Raw genomic sequence first — 19,457 nt, 5'->3', positions numbered from 1 at the left:
AATGGAGAGAATTTTGTTTGCTTATTAAAAATAAAAATTATAAGATAGGTTGTCTTTTAACAGAAATGTATTTACATAAGTTAAATGCACTAACCTTATCTAGGTAATGGGACACAGCCATGAAAACAATAGCCTACGCCCTACTGAATTGCCAATTATATCAGGAGTGGCAACCTACATTACCCCATCCACTCCTTGGTAGGTGTGGTAGTAGAAAGGACTGAATCTAAGATTATACTGTTCTTACTTGCAGAAACTTCTAAGAAAGTGATTCAGTTCTGCAACTGCCTTCAGAAATCAACTGACTTAAACTTGGCCAGGCTGGGTCATCTAGCCAACATTTAAGGCTCAAGGTTGACTCAGCCTTCCATCCTTCAGAGATAGGTAAAATGAGAACCCAAAATTGTTGGGGGCAATATGCTGACTCTGTAAACCACTTAGAGAGGGCTGTAAAGCACTCTAAAGTGGTATATAAGTATTATTGCTATTGCTAAAGAGAAAGATGATACTTTAATGATTTGACAAAGGTCATTTTGTATGGCACTGGTTGAGCTGTTGGTTGGTTGGTGGAGCTCAGCACTGAGTCAATATTTAAAATACACAATGGTAATAGCACATTTATACAAGTATCCACCAGGAACTGACTGGTAATGCATGGGTGTATCTTTTCTGTAAGAAAATAATCTTTGCTCATGATTTTTTAATTTCATATCCTAATGATTAAGAAAGTCTATGTATGATAGTGCCATGGGTGTGGACATTCTGCATGCTGCTGGAAAGTCAATTTTGCATTAATTCAGGTAGTAAATGGAATGTATGACATACAGCATAAGGTGTAGATGCTAAATAAAGGTCAGGAACTGCTGCTCCCAGCATCAATAGTAGCCTTGCAACCAGGGACTTCAAGAAGTTCTGGTTCAACAATAAAGCAAGTCCACAGATTAAGAATGCTATGGTTTAAGCATGATGCATAATTAAGAACAGAGCCTAATTAAATACACAGTGATTCAAGTTAAATATACAATGGTTCAAATTCATTACATAACACGACCATACTTGTACAGTATTCTACTATAACACTGTTCCAAATACGTGAATAATATAAATTTGACTTGAGGACAGACCTTGGGGATGGAACTTGTTCTTAAACTGGAAACTAGCCATTGTTCCCCACCCAGTTGTTAAGGCCAGAGAACATAACTCAAAGCTTAACATAAAAAGAGCAATAGCAATAGCACTTTGCCTTATATACTGCTTTACAGTGTTTTACATCCCTCTCTAAGCGGTTTACAGAGTCAGCATCTTGCCCCCAACAATCTGGGTCCTCATTTTACCAACCTTGGAAGGATGGAAGGCTGTGTTCAACTTTGAGCCTGGTGAGATTCGAACTGCCAAATTGCAGTCAGCCGGCAGTCAGCAGAAGTGGCCTGCAGTACTTCACTCTAACCCAGTGGCCCCCAACCTTTTTTGAACCAGGGACCGGTTTCATGATTATTTATTCTTCCACGGACGGGTACCTGAGTAACGCGAGACTCCACCGCCATTGGGACGGCTCTTCGTTCGAAGCCACCCCCCCCTTCAACGAAACTAAGGCGTGAGCACCCAAATGCCACTTTCCAACTGAAAACCCGGAAGCACTTTCCAACCGAAAACCCGGAAGCGCCGTTGAAACAAGATGGCGGCGCCCAAGCTTTGCGGCCTGGTAAAAAGGGGACCGGTGGTTGGGGACCCCTGCTCTAACCACTGTGCCACCATGGCTCTAGGTATTAGCAGCTTTTATTTCTGAACAGATCTTATAATAATCCTGCCTTTAAAATGTATAACTTAGAACTTCCAACTAAAAAGAAAATAGTTTCCTGATAATGTTCCTCTTATTAATTCTTTCTCTCCAACTGTGCATATCTGCCGAAGAGTTCTTCAGAATTATTTCTTAATTTGGTACTTTCAGTATTGAAACTCAGTTGTATATCATCTTACAAGTGAAGAAAATGTTGCTTCCCATTGTTAATGTTAGCCTTGACATTTCTGGAATGACTAAACCAAATTGTGATAAATTTTGGAGAAGTTTCAACCAGTGGTGGGATTCAATTTTTTTTACTACCTTTACTACTACCTGCTTGGTGGGTGTTGCAGGGGAAGGATATTGTAAAATCTCCAGTCAGAGGTGGTATTTGCCAGTTCTCCAAACTACTCAAAATTTCCGCTACCGGTTCTCCAGAACTGGTCAGAACCTGCTGAATACCACCTCTGGTTTCAACCCAAAGCAGGCAATTGGATGAGGTGGTTTGCACATATGTAAACCAAGGGAATGTATAGATAGAACATGTATAGATGAACCCCAAAGCATATCCAATCCAAGTGAATTTTATCCTATTTTACAGTTCATTTGTACAACTCTAATCTGCAAAGGTGCCTGGATGACTGAATTGACATAAACTCTAACTGTGGTTGCATTCTCCAGATGGAATAAAGTTACTGAAATATGAAATATGAATTGCAAAACTTGGAGGGTTTTCCCCATTAAATCACAGGCATTCTTAGCTAGCACTGTGCTTTAAGGATAGGATTCCAATCTGGTGTATCTGAAATATTTAAAGAATTTTTGAAGGATATTATGAGAATTGATTTTGTTCCCTTACTGAAAATACAAAGTAATTTTAATTATTTCTTTTGCATGTTGTTCTTTCTGGGAATTAAAATTCTGAGAATTGTCAAAAATGATCATCTTAATCCGGAAGAAGACTTTTCAATTTGTTCTCTGCAATTTTTTTATCCCATAGGCAATCAACAGATGTTCCTCCTTTCCCAATTATAGAATTTATTTTTTTATTTCTATCTCTATTATCTTCCTGCCCTCACTTCGTGAGCTCTGCTTATAATTTAAAAATTGCATGATCATTAAACAAAAAAATATATGTCTAGATGCAAGCAAACTTTGGCCACAAATTTTGATATAGCAAAAGCAATGCTTCCAGAGACTAGATAATTTTTACGTCTTGATGGTACTTGGATTAAGACTCTTCTGGGTAAATAAAAATTGAATGATCCATTGCAGTGTTCCAAAGGCTAACTTTATCTCCTTCTTTTGCTAGTTTTATCCTTGTATCCCTTCAACTGCAGCATAAAAATGCTCATTCATCATTTCCAACCAATCACGGAGGAAGCTTCCATTCTTCCTTAATAGTTTTCAAGTTTAATGTAGCATTTTCCACATTATCTCAAAACAAGTCTTGGCATATGAATCACCTAGAGTGCTTCATTCAGTTTATCTATCTTCAGCAATAAAAGATTAGTATTTGCTAAGACTGCTAAAGACAAAGATCTTCAAACTTGGCAAGTTTAATGCTTGTGGACTTCAACTCCCAGAATTCCTGAGCTAACATGACTGGAGAAGGAATTCTGGGAGTTGAAGTCCACAAGTCTTAAAGCTGTCAAGTTTGAAGATCCCTGGCTAAAGGCATACATCCTCCAGGGGTGGGATGCTACCGGTTTGGCCCGATTCTATAGAACCGGTAGTTCTGAAGAGCAGCAGACACCGAACTGATTAACTGCAATGACCTTTTGGTCATCTGTTTGGCCCACCCGCCTGCCTGGGCTCTTGGCTGTCCTTTATTTCCTTCTTTTTCAACCTCAGCTGCTTTGCGCAGCACAGCTGAGGTTGAAAAAGCAGGAAAGAGAGGATTTTCAAATGCTTCACACCCGCGTGCAGCGCTTTTCAGCTGTCCAGGCAGCACAGCTGATGTTTTTTTTTGCAAATGCTGTACATGCATGCGCAAAATGCACTCTCACCAAACCAGTAGTAACATTGGTTGAATCCCACCCCTGATGTCATCCCCTCTCCATTAGCTACTTCCTTCCAATTGGTCTTGAGCTGTAGAAAAACCAAGCACCTTGTTTCCACAAAGCAATCTAACCAGTGTAATTTAGACAATATATGCATCCTTAAATACATTAATATATCAATCTTCTAGAAATTCATTAGACTTCTTTCTACACTGTACATTTTCAGAAGACCAGTATATCTGTTCTGCAAAGAAAAACCTGATCATTTAAACTGGGGAAAAGAGCTGTAGCTCAATCCCAAATATGGGGTTAAGGTTTTATGATATTTCTTCCTTCCATGGCCCTGCTTTCTGTGCCTTTATTACTTTGGCAGGCAGACTGTGCTGTTTTTCCTATTCTGATATCATTTCATAGGATACCTCTGGCTTCTGTTACACACTACCATTCCTCTGCAGCATTTAGTTTCTGAGATATTTGAAATTGACAAGAGTTCTATCAGTTTCCTCTTCTATTCCTAGGTGTATTCCCAGCTATAATAACCTTGAAGAAGGAATGCAAAGCTGGCTACATACGCATCAGCTTAGCTTTAAAACAGAAAGAAAATGAGAAAGAAACTAAAAAGTGGATGGATTATCATTGATAAGAGGGATCAGTGGAAACTCTATCTCGCTTTCAAGGTTCTGTTATTATATCCTACAACAATAAAGTAGATTTCTTGTAGTCTTTATGGCAAGGGTCCCCAACCACTGGTCCCCGGACTGGTATCGGTCCGTGGAACAATTTCTACCGGGCCGCCGGTTTGCTGGCCGCCGCCATCTTGTTTTGATGAAAAAGTGCTTCCGGTGAGCTTTTCCGGGTAGAAAGCGGCACTCGGGTGCTGAAAGAATCCTCGCGCCTTAGTTTCATCGGGGGGGGGGGCAGCTTCGAACAAAACTAAGGTGTGAGGATTCTTTCAGCACACATGGCAAGGCGAGCCGAGCGACCATCCCAAAGCCGTCACGAAGCCCATCGACACAGGTAAAAAGGAGGAGTTGAAGGTGGCGGGGAGAAGCGGGGGACGGCTGGCTGGCTGGTCGCTCGGTTCGCCTTGTCTTGTCATGCGTGCTGATGCCGGTACCGGGCCGTGGATGATTTTGTGATGCCAGTACTGGGCCGCGGCAAAAAAAGGTTGGGGGCCACTGCTTTATGGAGTCTGTTAGCCTGGCCAATCTTGAAGACTATCAGTAAATGACAGAAAGACTTATACCTCTCTACACAACTATCAGTTTTCTGGAAGAACAATAACCTCTATCAAAAAAATTGGCCAGATGAGAAGTAACTGGGATGGAGAACTGGCTGAGCTGAAGTGGAAGAGATCCCTCGCAATGTATTGTATGAACTTCCAACCTTCTCCTCCTCTCCCACCAACCTGACAACCAGATGGACTGAGAAAGAGGCAGGAGCATAGATTACAAGCATGGATCACCTCTGCATTAGTCATCAGGCAACCTGAAATGTCACTGAAGCTTCTATTCTAGTTGTCCATTCATAAGACCTTCAGCCTGCCCTGCCATACTTTTTAAGTAAGGAAATTGGTGATGATATTACCACTGGTTGGTGACACTGAATGGCCAGGGAAACAAAGCCAGGAAATCCACCAATTGCTGCTCCTAAGTTCTGCCACAGTAGAGATGTAAGGCAGGACCATTTGCAAGTTTCATCACAAAGTAGAGGGACCCCAGCTATCAAGTAGCGAAGATCAGAGAGAGAGAGAGAGAGAGAGATTTTGTACTATGAAATCCAAACTTTTTGATCATATGGCATATAGTAAGGGACTTCTTATAGCCAATGAGGTGATGGTTGTCCATAGAATTGGACAAGCTGGCCTTATCTTCGTTTTGTAAATGTGGTAAGATCAAATAGCTGTGCTATGTCTTCTGAAATTTTTGATCTTTTGATCTAGAAGCACTCTTAGCAGCGAGGCATGGACATATGGCCCTTAATGATATTCGGTATAATATTTCTGATATTCCAGAAAGCCTTGATGAGTAAAATAATAAAGCAGTAAAAAGATGCAAGCTACTTCAGTCCCAGTCACACATCAGTAGCAATTCAACACCTCTAAAGATGAATCAGTGAAATGCAGCAACAGTTCTGTTCTCAGAATCTTTTTTCTTAACATATAAAGATGGGAAGAGGAAATTGGGCAGGGTGCAACTGTGAGACGTGACACTTTGGGCAGCAGCAGTACAACCAATTTCTAAGTTTAGGCCCATGTTCAAATGTGATTCCGATAAGCAACACTGCTGCACATTGACTTAAAAAGGGCAACAACCCTCATATGGCAAAAGTGCACTGATCGCTGCATAGAAAAAAGACTCTAAGCTTTAATTCACTATGTATTAATGTGAGCATAACTACCAAATTGCTGTCATCTTGTTCCTTTTCTGTGTTAGAAAAAGGAGATGCAATGCAAAATTAAAAGTGACTCCCTGACCCTTCATCTTTTGTGATTTTTATACCCCATTATATTGTCTCCTGAAGCAAGTTTTCATTAAGTGCCATGGCAAGACCGACCCCAATTCAGTCAATAGGGCAAGCCATCAATTGTATCTTTCAATGAAGATTACATTTTGGTTCCAATTTATTCACTGAGCAACAATAAATATCTTTGGAAGGACCTGATACTATCTGATGTATAAATTACCTGTAAAAAATATCTGCAGTGCAGTTGTAAATAAAAAGTAAATGTTCTAATCCTTTACCTTTCATACTGAAATAATTATAAAGTTCCTTCTAATGATAGGAAGCCAATGCAACTGGATCAGGTAGCATTCATGTCAGCAAGTATAGCTCCTGTTGTGTGCACAGATGCAGCAAACAATGGGAAACAATTCATTTTCCAAAGAATGTATTTTGCCAGGTATGTCCAAGAATAGCATTACCTAATAAAAAGATTTAACTCTACCAGTCACAAGCATAGAATGTCTGTGGAAAAAGAAAAAGAAACCATATAATTTTAGCAGGCTATTCTGCTGAGATGGTTGTGAGGAGCCTTATTTTTTTTTTTAAATCTCTGGCTTTGATTTGAGTGCTAGGATCAGCTGCCAAAGAAAGGCTGGTCATTGTACTATACTTATTTATGGTTCCTTTAAAACCAAATAATACCCAAATCCAGGTTATTTTAAAACCAAATAACACCCAAATCCAAACACAAGTGCTTCTGTGAGCGGTTATTTCACTTTAAATGTGGAAAAGAGAAATGAACATTTTAACAATAAAATTAGTATATGAAGGATAGGAACAAGGCTCACTTCCTTCTTTTAACCGTATTTCTTTGTATTCCACTGCATTAAATGTTCCTAATGATAATGTTTTGCTGTATTTCATAAAAGTAATCTATATCAGTCTAGATTTAATACTTAGGAAACATCAGGTGAGTTTTATCCTCTCTGTGACCTGTTTTTTGTTGTATATTAACAACAACAAAAAAAACCCTACAGTCCAGGGTCACAGATACACACATATGCATTCAACTTACAATCAGAATAGGAAAGTTTATGAAGTGATTGTTTCATAAATCAGGGCATGATTAATACCATGTACACAGATGCCTCAAATCTAGGGAACCCAAAAAACCTGAGACACCTCAGGTCCTCATTAATCTAATATCCGCAGCTGAGCAGCTGATTGTATCATACCACACTAATGCAATTGTGTTTATTGCTCTTGTGGAGAACAAAAATGGAAGCAATGGGCTTAATAGGACCGTGTTGACCTTAATTCAGAAAACTATTTGATAATAACCACTTGAAAGAATAAATAAAATCACTGAATTAGAAAATATTATTGACCGGCTTTTAACTTTCCTTTGGCCACTTTCCTTTGGTACTGCTGATTTTGATTAAAGTTCATACCTCATTAAAACCACAAACTACAATATTGACTTTCTCTCACTCTTCTGCCCCTTCCTTTTCCTTTCAAAGTTTCTATTTAGATTCCTAAGTGTCTTTTCAGTACTGTGCATAGCCTTTCTGAATATTGAGCGAAATTTGAAAATGTTGATTGTTTGTATTTTAAAAAGAAAAGAGAAAGATGCTAAGATAGCATAGCAAACAAATTCAAAGTATGGCCCGCTAGGTATAATACAAAAGTATCAGAAACTCCGTGGGTGTAGTTGAAATATCTCTTTTGCCAGTAATACACAAATTTGCTAGGATTGTTTTTTTAGAAAGATTATTCAGGAAAGAGGCTAATATTCCTGAATTGGAAACAGATGTCTTTCATTTCAGTTTGCAACTGAATAGCATTTTTGAAAGATGATCAGTCTAAAAGGGTTGAGCAAACTTCTTCAACACTGCTTGGAAAGGAATGTAGTCTGTCATTTGGAGATTGTTGCATAGAAATTCCATTTATATTTCTGAAAATGTAATGTTCTGGCTAGAAGGCACTCAAACAGCAATGCACATATCAACGCAGGAAGCACACCTCCTTATAACATGCAATTGGGATTTGGGAGGTGTTCATATCGGCCCGCCTACAACTATCTGCAACCTATGTTTACCCCTTTGCAGCATATGTATGTGGCAACAGCTAAAAGCAGTTGCAGGTAGTGCTAAATCAGTCTTTAGAATACATCCCTGGACATCAACTATCCCTGGGCTGGTAAATATGGCCATGCAGAGAAAAACAGAAATACTCTCTGGTTTATGAAAGGCCAACAAATTCTAGCTGATTATCCATTTTTTGCTAGTGCTATAAATTAACAGGCTAACTGAATATCAGAAACATTTGGATGAGGGACAGGAAATTTCCTTGATCTTTGTTGCAAAAACCAGCATAAGTCTATGCAAATCTAGTTGTGGTGAATCATCATGAATCATCCTATGTCTTACTTGCTTACCTGAGCAGCATTTTCTTTTTCTTAGCTGTTTTCTTGTTGAGGCTGGGCTCTAAAACAATTAAGTAAACATTTTTGACGATAAAACAAGTCCACATCTCTGTGTCAAGTTGAGAAACAGAGCAACGTTCATTTGCTTCAGTATCATCATTACCCACCAAATTTCTCATGTTAAATATGTTTTGTAACCTATTCCAAGCAAGGTATTTCTTCATTTATAGCAGCTGGACCCTGACCATTGTTGCCCAGTTACAAAACACAAATGTGATATTTCACTGCATGAAGGAGATGCAGTTAAATTATATTTAAACTATATCATGGTGTTCACCAAACATGGAGCAGGTATGCATGTGGGCATCCTTTGTAGGATTATTCTACTTAATTTCCTACTACCTACCTTATTCTAGACTCTTCCTATTATTATGAGTTTACAACTACCATTATCTTCAATCTAAAATTTCTATCTCCATGTTTTCTGTCTCTGTTGTTATTTTCCATATTGTGGGGAGGACCTGGCTATTTCATGGAAGTTTCATTAGATTTTGCATGGAACACCCCAAATACTATGTTTACTAGGGTTCTTGGGTAGAGTATACTTTCAATGTGTGGCCTTCAGCATGCAATGTTCTGTGTACTCTATCCCCTTAAGATTTTAAGGATGCGACAGCAGCAGACATTTTGTGATATTTCATTTAACTGCTGCTTCATTTAGCTGATTTTTAAAATAATTGCTTATACAGCAGAGTTTTCATTTGACTGATATCCTATGAGAATAAGATTGACATCCTAACTAGAAGGTTTTTTTCATGCTCTTCTTCGGGGATGTCTTTATGTCTATTCGTGGAAGATGACTATATTCTTTTTCATTGTTCCTTCTATTTATTTTGATAAACAGACCAAATCTTTTTTTTTTAATCATAGAAACTTAAAAGATAAAGACTCTAGTCTCCTTCTAGCTGAAAAGTCAACAATGGCATCAAAGATGGTTGCAAAATTTAATATGATTGCCAATGCAGTTTGGTGTGGAATTGCATAGTTATTGCATTGTGTTATTTTATACAAAGTTGTCCTGCTCGGTATTTTAAACTTAGGTTAATGCTACATTTTTGGTTATGTAAATTGTTAGTAAGGCAATTGAACTTTCAGCTGTGCTCAGAGGTTCTTTTGGGGAAAAACAGGGCCTACCAGACCAAAATCTCCAAAGCATAAACATCCTGCACATAGTAATCCATTAATCCTTAAGGCAGGCAGAGAGGGTGGGGAAAATGGATTTAATAGAAAGGCTGTTTCCATGTTCAGTATGAAAGTGTAATATTAGAAATCCTTATTCCTCTTCTTTTGGTTGTACAGAGTCCGTAATAAAAAAAAATTACATACATTACTCCATGTTTTCCAATATGTCCAAGGGCACAGATATTCAACTAAGATATTCGTAATCCAACAGATTTATACTATAGTTTTTCAAGTGTGTTTCTTGAACACATATAACATGTCCTTTTTCCTTTTTCCAAGTAATTGGAAAAAAACCTTTTGAATGGGCTTTTAAACTCATTAATATTGGATAAAATTACTTTGATTTGATCCTTATATCAATTTATAAATTAATTGAAGAATAAATACCATATGTGTCAGGTTTCCAAGTGATGAAATCCATTTAAAAAGACAAAAACAAAGTCCATCTTCCAAAACAAATTCTTTTATTTAGGAAAGCATCAAATTGGTAAAGTGGCAACCCTTACCCCCATGACTGCCACCGAGAAAGTAAGAAAAAGAATATATACTAAACCTAACTAAAATGGCTACACATATGTCAATTTTGGGCTTGACAATATGATTAGTCCATCTGCTTTCGATCCCTATTCTGTTTCTGTTAAAAAAAAATAGGTGTTATATTAACATCATCAGTGGAGTACAGACGCCTCATCCATAAAACCTCTAGGCAAAATGGAGTAGCCTGCCCATATTTTCAATCTATGTGCCAAATGACAGAGTAAAATTTTATGTGTTTTTTTAAAATCCCTTCCTGAAATTGTAGAGGGGAATATTTTAATTCTTGGAGGTCTGAATAGGATTAATTTCCCATTTAGGGATAAAACCACTTCATTTAAAAGCCACAGCACTAAACCCCCTCAAAATATTTTAGACTATATGTCACTATTTTCTGTCAATAAAGAGAAAGTTGGAATTGAGATGATATGTCTATTCAGTTATAGACAGGTATTAGATTACTAGCTCATAATTAACCAATTTTTGAGATATGAAAGTGATAGATCATTAGCACATCCCAACCCAGTAATTGTAAGACTAAACAGAGGAACTTCCAAACCAAAAAGTGGTCAAATGTTTTGTGGAAATTGCTCATCACATTGTGAACTTCACCTTCCAAGACTGAGACAGAGTCTTGGAGAGGGTTTCTCTAGGCATTTACATCTCTGTAGTTTTTTGGATTTTCATCCACCTTGGCCATATGGAGGGCTGAAAGATGTACAGAATTGGGTGGGGGCGAGTAAATCCCTTGTTTTTATTTGCAGTGATGGAAACCCTGATTTGCAGTGATGGAAACCCTGATTATGCCTTTGAAGAAAGAAGGAAAAGAGCAAGGAAAGGCAAAAATGGTCTCCCTCAAATTAGGAAGACAATTGCAATGCATACCAGAGGTAGTATTCAGCAGGCTCTGACAAGTTCTGGAGAACCAGTAGCGGAAATTTTGAGTAGTTCGGAAAACCAGCAAATGCTATCTCTGTCTGGCCCTGCCCCCATCTCTGCTCTGCCTCCCAAGTCCCAGCTGACCGGTTGGGTCTTCTTTGGTTGCCCTGCACAGGAGAATGGAACTGGAAAGCAGGTCAGTGGGGTGGGGAGGGAAGGGGGATTTTGCAATATATCCTTCCCCTGCCACACCCACCAAGCCATGCCCACCAAGCCACAACTCACCAAGCCACACCCACAGAACCGGTAGTAAAAAAATTTGAATCCCACCACTGATACATACCCAATATATTTCCATTTTGCTGCCAATATAAAGTGGCAAAACTGAGGGAGCAAATGACTGGGACATTTATGTTGTGAGACCAGGGACAATATATGCTTTAGTGATTGATTAGTGTCCTTGATAATTTTAAGACTTGTGGACTTCAACTTCCATTGCTGGCTGTAGAATTCTGGAAGTTGAAAGGAAAGAAGTCTTAAAGGCACCAAGGTTGGACACCTCTGGCCCAGGGGTGGGTTTCTACTGGTTCTGTCCACCTCTGTAGAACCGGTAGCTCTGAAGAGCAGCAGACAGAACCGGTTCTATGTCCGCTGATGTTTTTGCCCACCTGCCCACCTGGGCTCTTACCTGATCTTTATTTCCTGATTTTTCAACTTCAGCTGCAGAACGAGGCACAGCTGCAGTTAAAAAAGCAGGAAAAGAGGGCTGTTTCAAAGGCTGCGTCTCTGCACACAGCATGCTGATGACGATTTACAGGTGTGCAGCTCACAGCGTGCAGGGAAGCTAGTAAATCCCAAATCGGTAGTTAACCCTGTCGTATCCCACCCCTGCTCTGGCCTAAGCCATAAAATCTTCCCATGCTTCAATGTTTTCATGTTATATCCTCTACCACAGTTCTTTACAGTACTATTATTTTTGAAGATCCTGTTTTTAAACTCATTACATTAAAAACTCTACAGTGAAGATTTTAACCTAATGAACTCTCAGCAGCAGCAGGACAGTGATGTCAATTTACTAAGACCATCTATTTGGCAAGCTCTTCTCCTAGATGAAGAATGTGGCATGCTCTCAATGCATTCTGATATGAACTTGTCAGAATGACACAGGTCAAATTGTTCTCTTTCTCCAGAGCAGCTATGAAGGAATCTGCTACTTGTTCCTTTTCCTGTTGACACAAAGGGCTGATTCCTATAATCAATCCTGGCACTAAAATGATAAACCCTTTCTTGCTTTCTGATTTAAATATCTTAGAATAATGGTAAAGTGCACTGCCAATTGTGCCTGAAATGTGATTTTAATGAACACCAAGTTATCCATGCTGTAGAAAGCACCATTTTTATTATTTTTAAGGTAACATACAAGGTAGCATGCATTTTATTCTCACAACTTTAGCTAATCCATGGTCAACTTTATTTACCTCAGATCCTCATTCAGCCATAAAACCTACAATCGAAATTTCTGTCCAACACACTAAGACCAGGATGCAAAATGTCTCTGTATATATTACATACGGCCACCCAGCTGACTCCCTTTTTTTTTTTTTTTGCAGACCACAGAGCCCATCCTGTGATTGCGCTGCCAAAATGTGACATCAAATTGCTGAAATCCACATTTTAAAAAATTGCAAATAGTTGTGCTAAGCCTCAGGCTTAATGTATCAAGGAGATAGAAAAAGAGAGAGAGAGAGAAAAACCCACACAACATCTGAACTACATTTTAAAAATAAGATTTGTTATTGTTCACTCATCCTCTTTGGTAATGTCAATCCCCAATATGTCAGGGGAAAAAATGACCAAACAGAATTTTGGAATGATTTGCTTTTGCATATGCCAACTTTTCTAACCCAAATATAAACTTCATTTGAGATGCCTCCAGGCTGTTTTGATTATTTGTAGAGCTGTTCTTTCCTTCCTTGCTGTTCTTCCTGGTGGTAAGAGCAGAGCTGAAGTAAGCAGGGTTGAAATTGATTAGAATAAAGTAGCAATAGACTAGCTGGAATTGTCTTTCCTCTCAGCAGGCTAGACAGAAAAAGCCAGGGAACAAATCAGCTGGGCTGCAATGCACTGTCCATTTTGGAGAGATTAACTGCCTGGCAGAGGACAGGCCACATCCATGAAAACAATGGGGACACATCAAAATTCCATTCAGTTGCAAACTCATAGTTATGATGTCACTTGGTCATCTAGAGCAGGGGTTACCAACTGGTGGTCTGTGGACCACTGGTGGTCCACAAAAAATTATGTGTATTTTTTATATTGCACTAAACCAGGGGTCCTCAAACTATGGGCCCTGGGCCAGATACGTGCAATGAACATTCATATTGCTGCAGAGACCCCTTTGGGGTCTTTTTGTGAGGGTCAGAGGGGGGCAGAAATTCTGACTTGAGATCTGCTTCAGCCTCCTGGTGTGGGGCTTTTGGTGAAGGCTGGAGGGAAGTGTTGCTGGTGGCAAAGAGACGGAAGGCCTCATTCCAGTGGGATTGCATCATAGCCTGGAACTGGCTGATCATCTCAGCCCACTGAGCCTCCAGTACCTAGCCTTGCACTCCTGCAGGTCTTCCCTCTGCTTGGAAAGCCTATGTAGAAGCCGATGAGGCGCCCCTCAATGTAAGTGACATTGAGTTGGCCATGCCCAACAATCACATGACCACCTAGACACTTCCACCCAGCCGGTCGTTCAGCAGATCATATTAGTGGTCCATAGAATTTAAAATTATGAATTTAGTGGTCCCTGAGGTCGGAAAGGTTGGTGACCCCTTATCTAGATCAGGGGTCTCCAACCTTCGCAGCTTTAAGCTTGGAGAACTTCAACTCAGCTTTGCTGGCTAGGGAATTCTGGGAGTTGAAGTCCTCCAGACTTAAAGTTGCCAAGGTTGGAGACCCCTGATCTAGAGCAGGGGGATCTCAGCAACTTTAAAAAGTATGGATTTTGGACCCTAGATTCTCCTAGAATGATTGGCTGAGAAATAGTGGGAGTTGAAATCCATATACCTTAAAGTTGCCAACACTCAGAAACATAATCTAGAAAGGTTCACTGCACATAAAAACCAGGGCTATATCTTTGTCAAAAAGTTGCAAAATTTTGGCGTAGGGCTGGAAAAATATACCTGTTACTGCTAAGACCACTAAGTATCACCAGTTCTTGAACTTGGAGATATCTCTTCATAGGCTTTTCTCTCAAAATATCTGAGACTTATAGAAATGTGCCATATGTGACTTGAAGTAACACTTGATTTATTCCTTACCCTGATAAGAAGACTTGTTTGCTTTACAAGTGCCTTTCCTTTGTTTTGAATCCTACAAGAATAAGATGTTAACATATGTAGGCTTTCAGGTTGCTTAAAGGTCACATTAGACCTAGGACATAAAATGCTGTGTTTGTACATTATACTGAACCCCAAATTGGCATATAACACTGACCCAGCATGTTATAGGCCTAGCCTGTGTGATTGGTCTGATGTCTTGTTCAAACCCAAAACAGTGAATTAGTTTAATAAACCACGATTCACTTAACCATGGGTAAATAGATATGGGATCAGATATATAGGCTGTATTCCCACACTGCAAAGATCATCACATAGACAGTTTGCATTTGGTACAGCAATTTATTGACTTAAGAGTTGAATCCAAGCACAATTTGTCTAGTTTTGACTCAATGTAATGTATAAACCTACTCCAAAAAGGAAGTTAAGGTTGATTTTGAATAAGAAACATCAAATATTGCTATCTTATAAATTCTGACTTATTTTGACCACTACTTGTCTGAATTGAGAATACTGGCGTATTCTAGGTTTATTTGCTCTATTGATTTCTTTTGGTTATAAGCAAAAGTAATGTCTGAAAAAGTCACAATTACTTTGACTTTTCTTCAAAACTGATTGTGATTTGTTCCTTGTTTGTTCAGCAAAGCACAATTCAAAGCAGTATAATAAGGTGCAAATATACCTTAAAATTTTATGAAATGGAACATACTAATGGACTGATTGAGGCCATCTGATGACATGGTTTCCAGCTCATAAAAGTATCTGCCACAATAAACTTGCAGGTTTTCAAAATGTTGCTTATCACAGCGTACACTTGGATATAAACTGACTAGCACAGTGACCAATGGCTCTCTTCCATTGCCAATTTGGGTTTTCCTCTTTAGTGATGCCTTAAAAGGCTGGAACGTGTAATGATGTTGAGGGTTCTTATCTCCTTGGATGGCTATTTCTTTAGAGTTACTGTATTTATAGCTCATATGGCAAATGAACCCTTGACAGTCAGATGGTTAAATGCCTAGTTTGACTAATCCAATAACACAGTTAGTCTGCCTGTCTTTGTCCTCTTCATTCTCCAAGTGAACTTACAGGTGTCTGAAGGTAAGAGCTAAAAGCGTTGTGTGTGTCGGTGTGTGTTTCCACTCAGCAATGCAGCAGCAGGCAAATAAAGTTTCCCTCACCCCTACCCTACAGTCTGTGAGAAGCATGAAAATGCACAATATATTTTTCTCTTCCCTTCCTGGAAAAACTATGGTGCTTTTACATTTCTGAATAGGTAACCGTTATGCTGCATAAGTTGTATCTCAGCACAGCTGTATTTTTGCCATAGTTAGGCTAACTATGCAGATCATGAACTCCCAGGTAGTAAGACTGCAGGCTTATAATTCAATCCAATATTCACCTACTCAGAAACAATATCTTTTCAATTAAATGGCACTTAAGTATGCAAAGGTGCAGAGGGCTACAGTTTTTACTCCTATTAGGGACTTTCAATGGTCATAAACATAAACAGAAGCACCGTTCTAATAAGGCTGCTTGAAAAAACTGCAGTCCTTGAAATACAAGGAAAAATGTTTCATCTGTTTCTAGTTATTGTGTTTTTCTAACTCAGCTTTGAAAAATATTTTTCCTTCAAAGTGGCTGGTCTTTCTTTACTCCAAATCCAAGTTCTCCTGTATTATGTGGTGTTTGTTTTTGTACAATAAAGGAAAAATCTGAACATTTATTTCTCAGATTTCTACACTGCCAATCTCACCTAAAGGGAGGGCACATTTAATGAGAGACAGTGTTATGGGGCATTAAATGTGCTGTACTAGGAACAAGGAGACCATGAGTTCTGGTCCTCTATTAGGCATAGAAGCCAAGGAGGTGATTTTGAACCAGGTACACTGTCAGATCTAGCCTGGGTTTCTGAAAAACATCTCAGAAGAAGGCACTGAAAACCACTTCTGAAAATGTCTATGGAGATTTTCAATTATCTAGCTCATAGTTGTCCCAAAAGTGCTTTTTTCAAGAGGCAACTGGATTTCTGGTTTTTCTTTGAAGACATTTCCCTTCTCATTCAAGAAGCTTCTTCATCTATTCTTCTTCAGAGCTGAAGAAGCTTCTTAGATGAGAAGCAAAATGTCTTCAAAGAAAAACCAGAAAGTCCAGTTACCTCTTGAAAAAACACCTTTGGGACACTTCTGAAAATGTTGCCAAGAAAACTGTGTGTAGTGGTCTGTATGGTTACATGGACTCAACACTGACCTGTAGAACTACAATAATATTTAATGTATAGTATGTTAGTCTACACTGCAATTTAAGTGCACTGATTAAAGGCTAGGAAATGGAAGATTGTGAGTTCTAGTCCTACCCAGAAAACCATCTGGGTGACTTTGGAGTAATCATTCTCGGCTCTCTGAAGGAAGCAAAGGAAAATTATTTCTGTAAAATGTTGCCTAGAAAAATGCATGGACTTGTCCAGACCATTCCCCAGGATCAAGAACAGCCTAAAGCAGGGTTGTCCAACCTTGGCAACTTTAAGACTTGTGAACTTTAACTCCCAGAATTCTGATACTTGAAGTCCACAAGTCTTAAAGTTGCCAGGTTGGACAACCTGACCTAAATATAAAAATATTCCTCTAGGGCAGGGTGTCCAACCTTGGCAACTTTAAGACTTGTGGACTTCAACTCCCAGAACTCTGGGAGTTGAAGTCCACAATCTAAAGTTGCCAAGGTTGGCACCCTGCTCTAGGGCATTAGATGCCTTACCTTGGTAGTTCCTACTACCTCTAAAAATGGTTCTTTTGTAAACTTAGCAAATTTCTTCACAGCAAGTAAAATATACAAAAGGAAAAAGTAATTACTTTTTAATTGTACAAAATGGAACAATATTCTTGGGGAGGAGGAGGGACACTTTGAATTTTCCCTTGGCAACTATTTGTCAAACTGGAAAGCTTTGTCAATATTTCTCAAATTATGAAATAAAAAGGCAACATATCTATATTTAGCACTTTGATATATGTCCCCTGATGGTGTTTCCCAATGCCCAGCGAAGATGATTGGTACTCCAACATTCTTGCACTGGAAAGAAGTCGTGCTGCCAAGAAAGGTTTCCACCGCTGATTTTTGTGAGATTTTTTTTTTAAAGACACTTTGTGCTATCTTTGTGCAAAAACAGCACCCAGAGCTGTCAAACATCCATGATGAAATGCTTTTCATAGCACATTGCCTTTTAAAGTTATCTCAAGAGGCTGCTGTGTTTAGTTTGTCAAAGATGTTTATACTGTATGGGAATTTAGCATGGTTATTTATGAGTATTTTCTGACACTGTAAATGAACATGGCAATTATTTTTCTGTATATTATGTATAGCACTCCTGTAGCTAAAAATGCAGAAAAAGACAAGATCTGACATTTTACGGATTTAACCCCATTATAATAAATGAAAATAGAAACAAACCGATTACTGGATAAAGTTTTTACCACAATGGTTGGTGCTTAAAAATAACACCCTTTTCTGTAAAAACAATCTCTCACAATCTAATTCTATTGTTATTTATGCATATCATCTCTACAGTCAATGTCCTTGTATGATATTATGTCCAGAACATTAAATCGAATTTCAAATCTGTGAGAATTTGAGTTTTCTATCTATCAGAATTTATGGGGAAGAGAGAAGTATTATTTTTTAGAGTTCGCCTTCACATTAACTTAACTGCAGCACGAACATTTTCTGTTAGGATCTTGCCTTCATCTCATCCCAGGCCTACAGCTAAGACAGTGTAAAGTAGTATTCAGTAGTCCCAGCTTTGAGTAATATTTGCTGTGTTCTCTGGATCCAGTTTAGGGTTAGTCAGGAAATGAAATCTGCATAGCTTAAGCTGTTGTGGGCATCCCCTCTTCTAGAGAAGGAAGCTCCTACTTAGATTCTATTTATTGTACTTGGAGCTGCTCAGAGTCATTCTGGAGTTGCACACCACCCAATTGGATACAATAAATAAATAGAGTCATAGTCTTTTGCTCTCTACAGCCATTTAGATATGAGACTCCTTACTTTGGCAGAGCCATTTGCTTGGGCAATGCCTGACTGACACATTCTTATCAAGCCTAACATATTCATAGATATAGGACTTTTTTTTTGAAAGAGTTCTAGACCTATGACTGAAAGACAAGACCAGCCTTCGCCCCCCTCCTTGATTGGTTGATTTCAATGAGGAAAGAGAATGAGGTTCAGCTAGCTGTTACCAAGACATTACAGATTTTTGGCTGCTTCTGCTGACAAGTGGTTTCACTTTTTCCTATTTTTACTACTTAGGGGGACATGGCACCATTTTGCCTATTTCATGAGCAATGTCAAGATGCTTTTAGCCACAGCAAGTCACTGCCAGGACCATCTTCCTGGCCATTGATGGATTTTGCTCTTTATCAATATAGCTTTTTCTCTGGTAATATCACACTACTAACTAGAGCATACAAAACATTTGCTAGACCAAGCTCATCAGTCTGGAACCCACATTACGTATATAATATTAACACAGTTGAGAAAGTTCAGAAATATTTCATAAGAAGAGTTCTCCACTCCTCTACTTGTTGCAGAATACCTTATGCCACCAGACTCAAAATTCTAGACCTAGAAAACCTAGAACTACGCTGCCTTCGGTCCGATCTAAGTATAGCATATAAAATCATACATTGCAATGTTCTACCTGTCAATGAATACTTCAGCTTCAACCATAACAATACAAGAGCAAACAATAGATACAAACTCAAGGTTAATCGCACCAAACTTGATTGCAGGAAATACGACTTCAGCAACAGAGTGGTCAATGTCTGGAATACTCTACC

General features: G+C 38.8%; 1 protein-coding gene across 1 annotated transcript in view; it reads left to right on the top strand.

Annotated features, from left to right (window-relative positions):
* LOC148130557 (uncharacterized) overlaps window positions 1–13,061 on the top strand; it is a 71,526-nt gene extending 58,465 nt beyond the window's left edge. The window contains exons 3-4 of the mRNA XM_087967200.1: window positions 11,216–11,504; window positions 12,919–13,061. Coding sequence (XP_087823326.1) covers window positions 11,216–11,504; window positions 12,919–12,939 — 310 coding nt within the window. The 3' untranslated portion in view covers window positions 12,940–13,061. The remainder of the gene's footprint in view (window positions 1–11,215; window positions 11,505–12,918) is intronic.
* Window positions 13,062–19,457: the final 6,396 nt, after the last annotated feature.

Source organism: Notechis scutatus, chromosome 5 (assembly GCF_049901735.1).
Source record: "Notechis scutatus isolate UNSWTSFEM ecotype Mainland chromosome 5, rNotScu1.2, whole genome shotgun sequence".
NCBI classification, from domain to species: Eukaryota; Metazoa; Chordata; class Lepidosauria; order Squamata; family Elapidae; genus Notechis; species Notechis scutatus.
The sequence above is the reverse complement of the archived record's forward strand: the minus strand, read 5'-3'. Positions and strand labels throughout refer to the sequence as shown.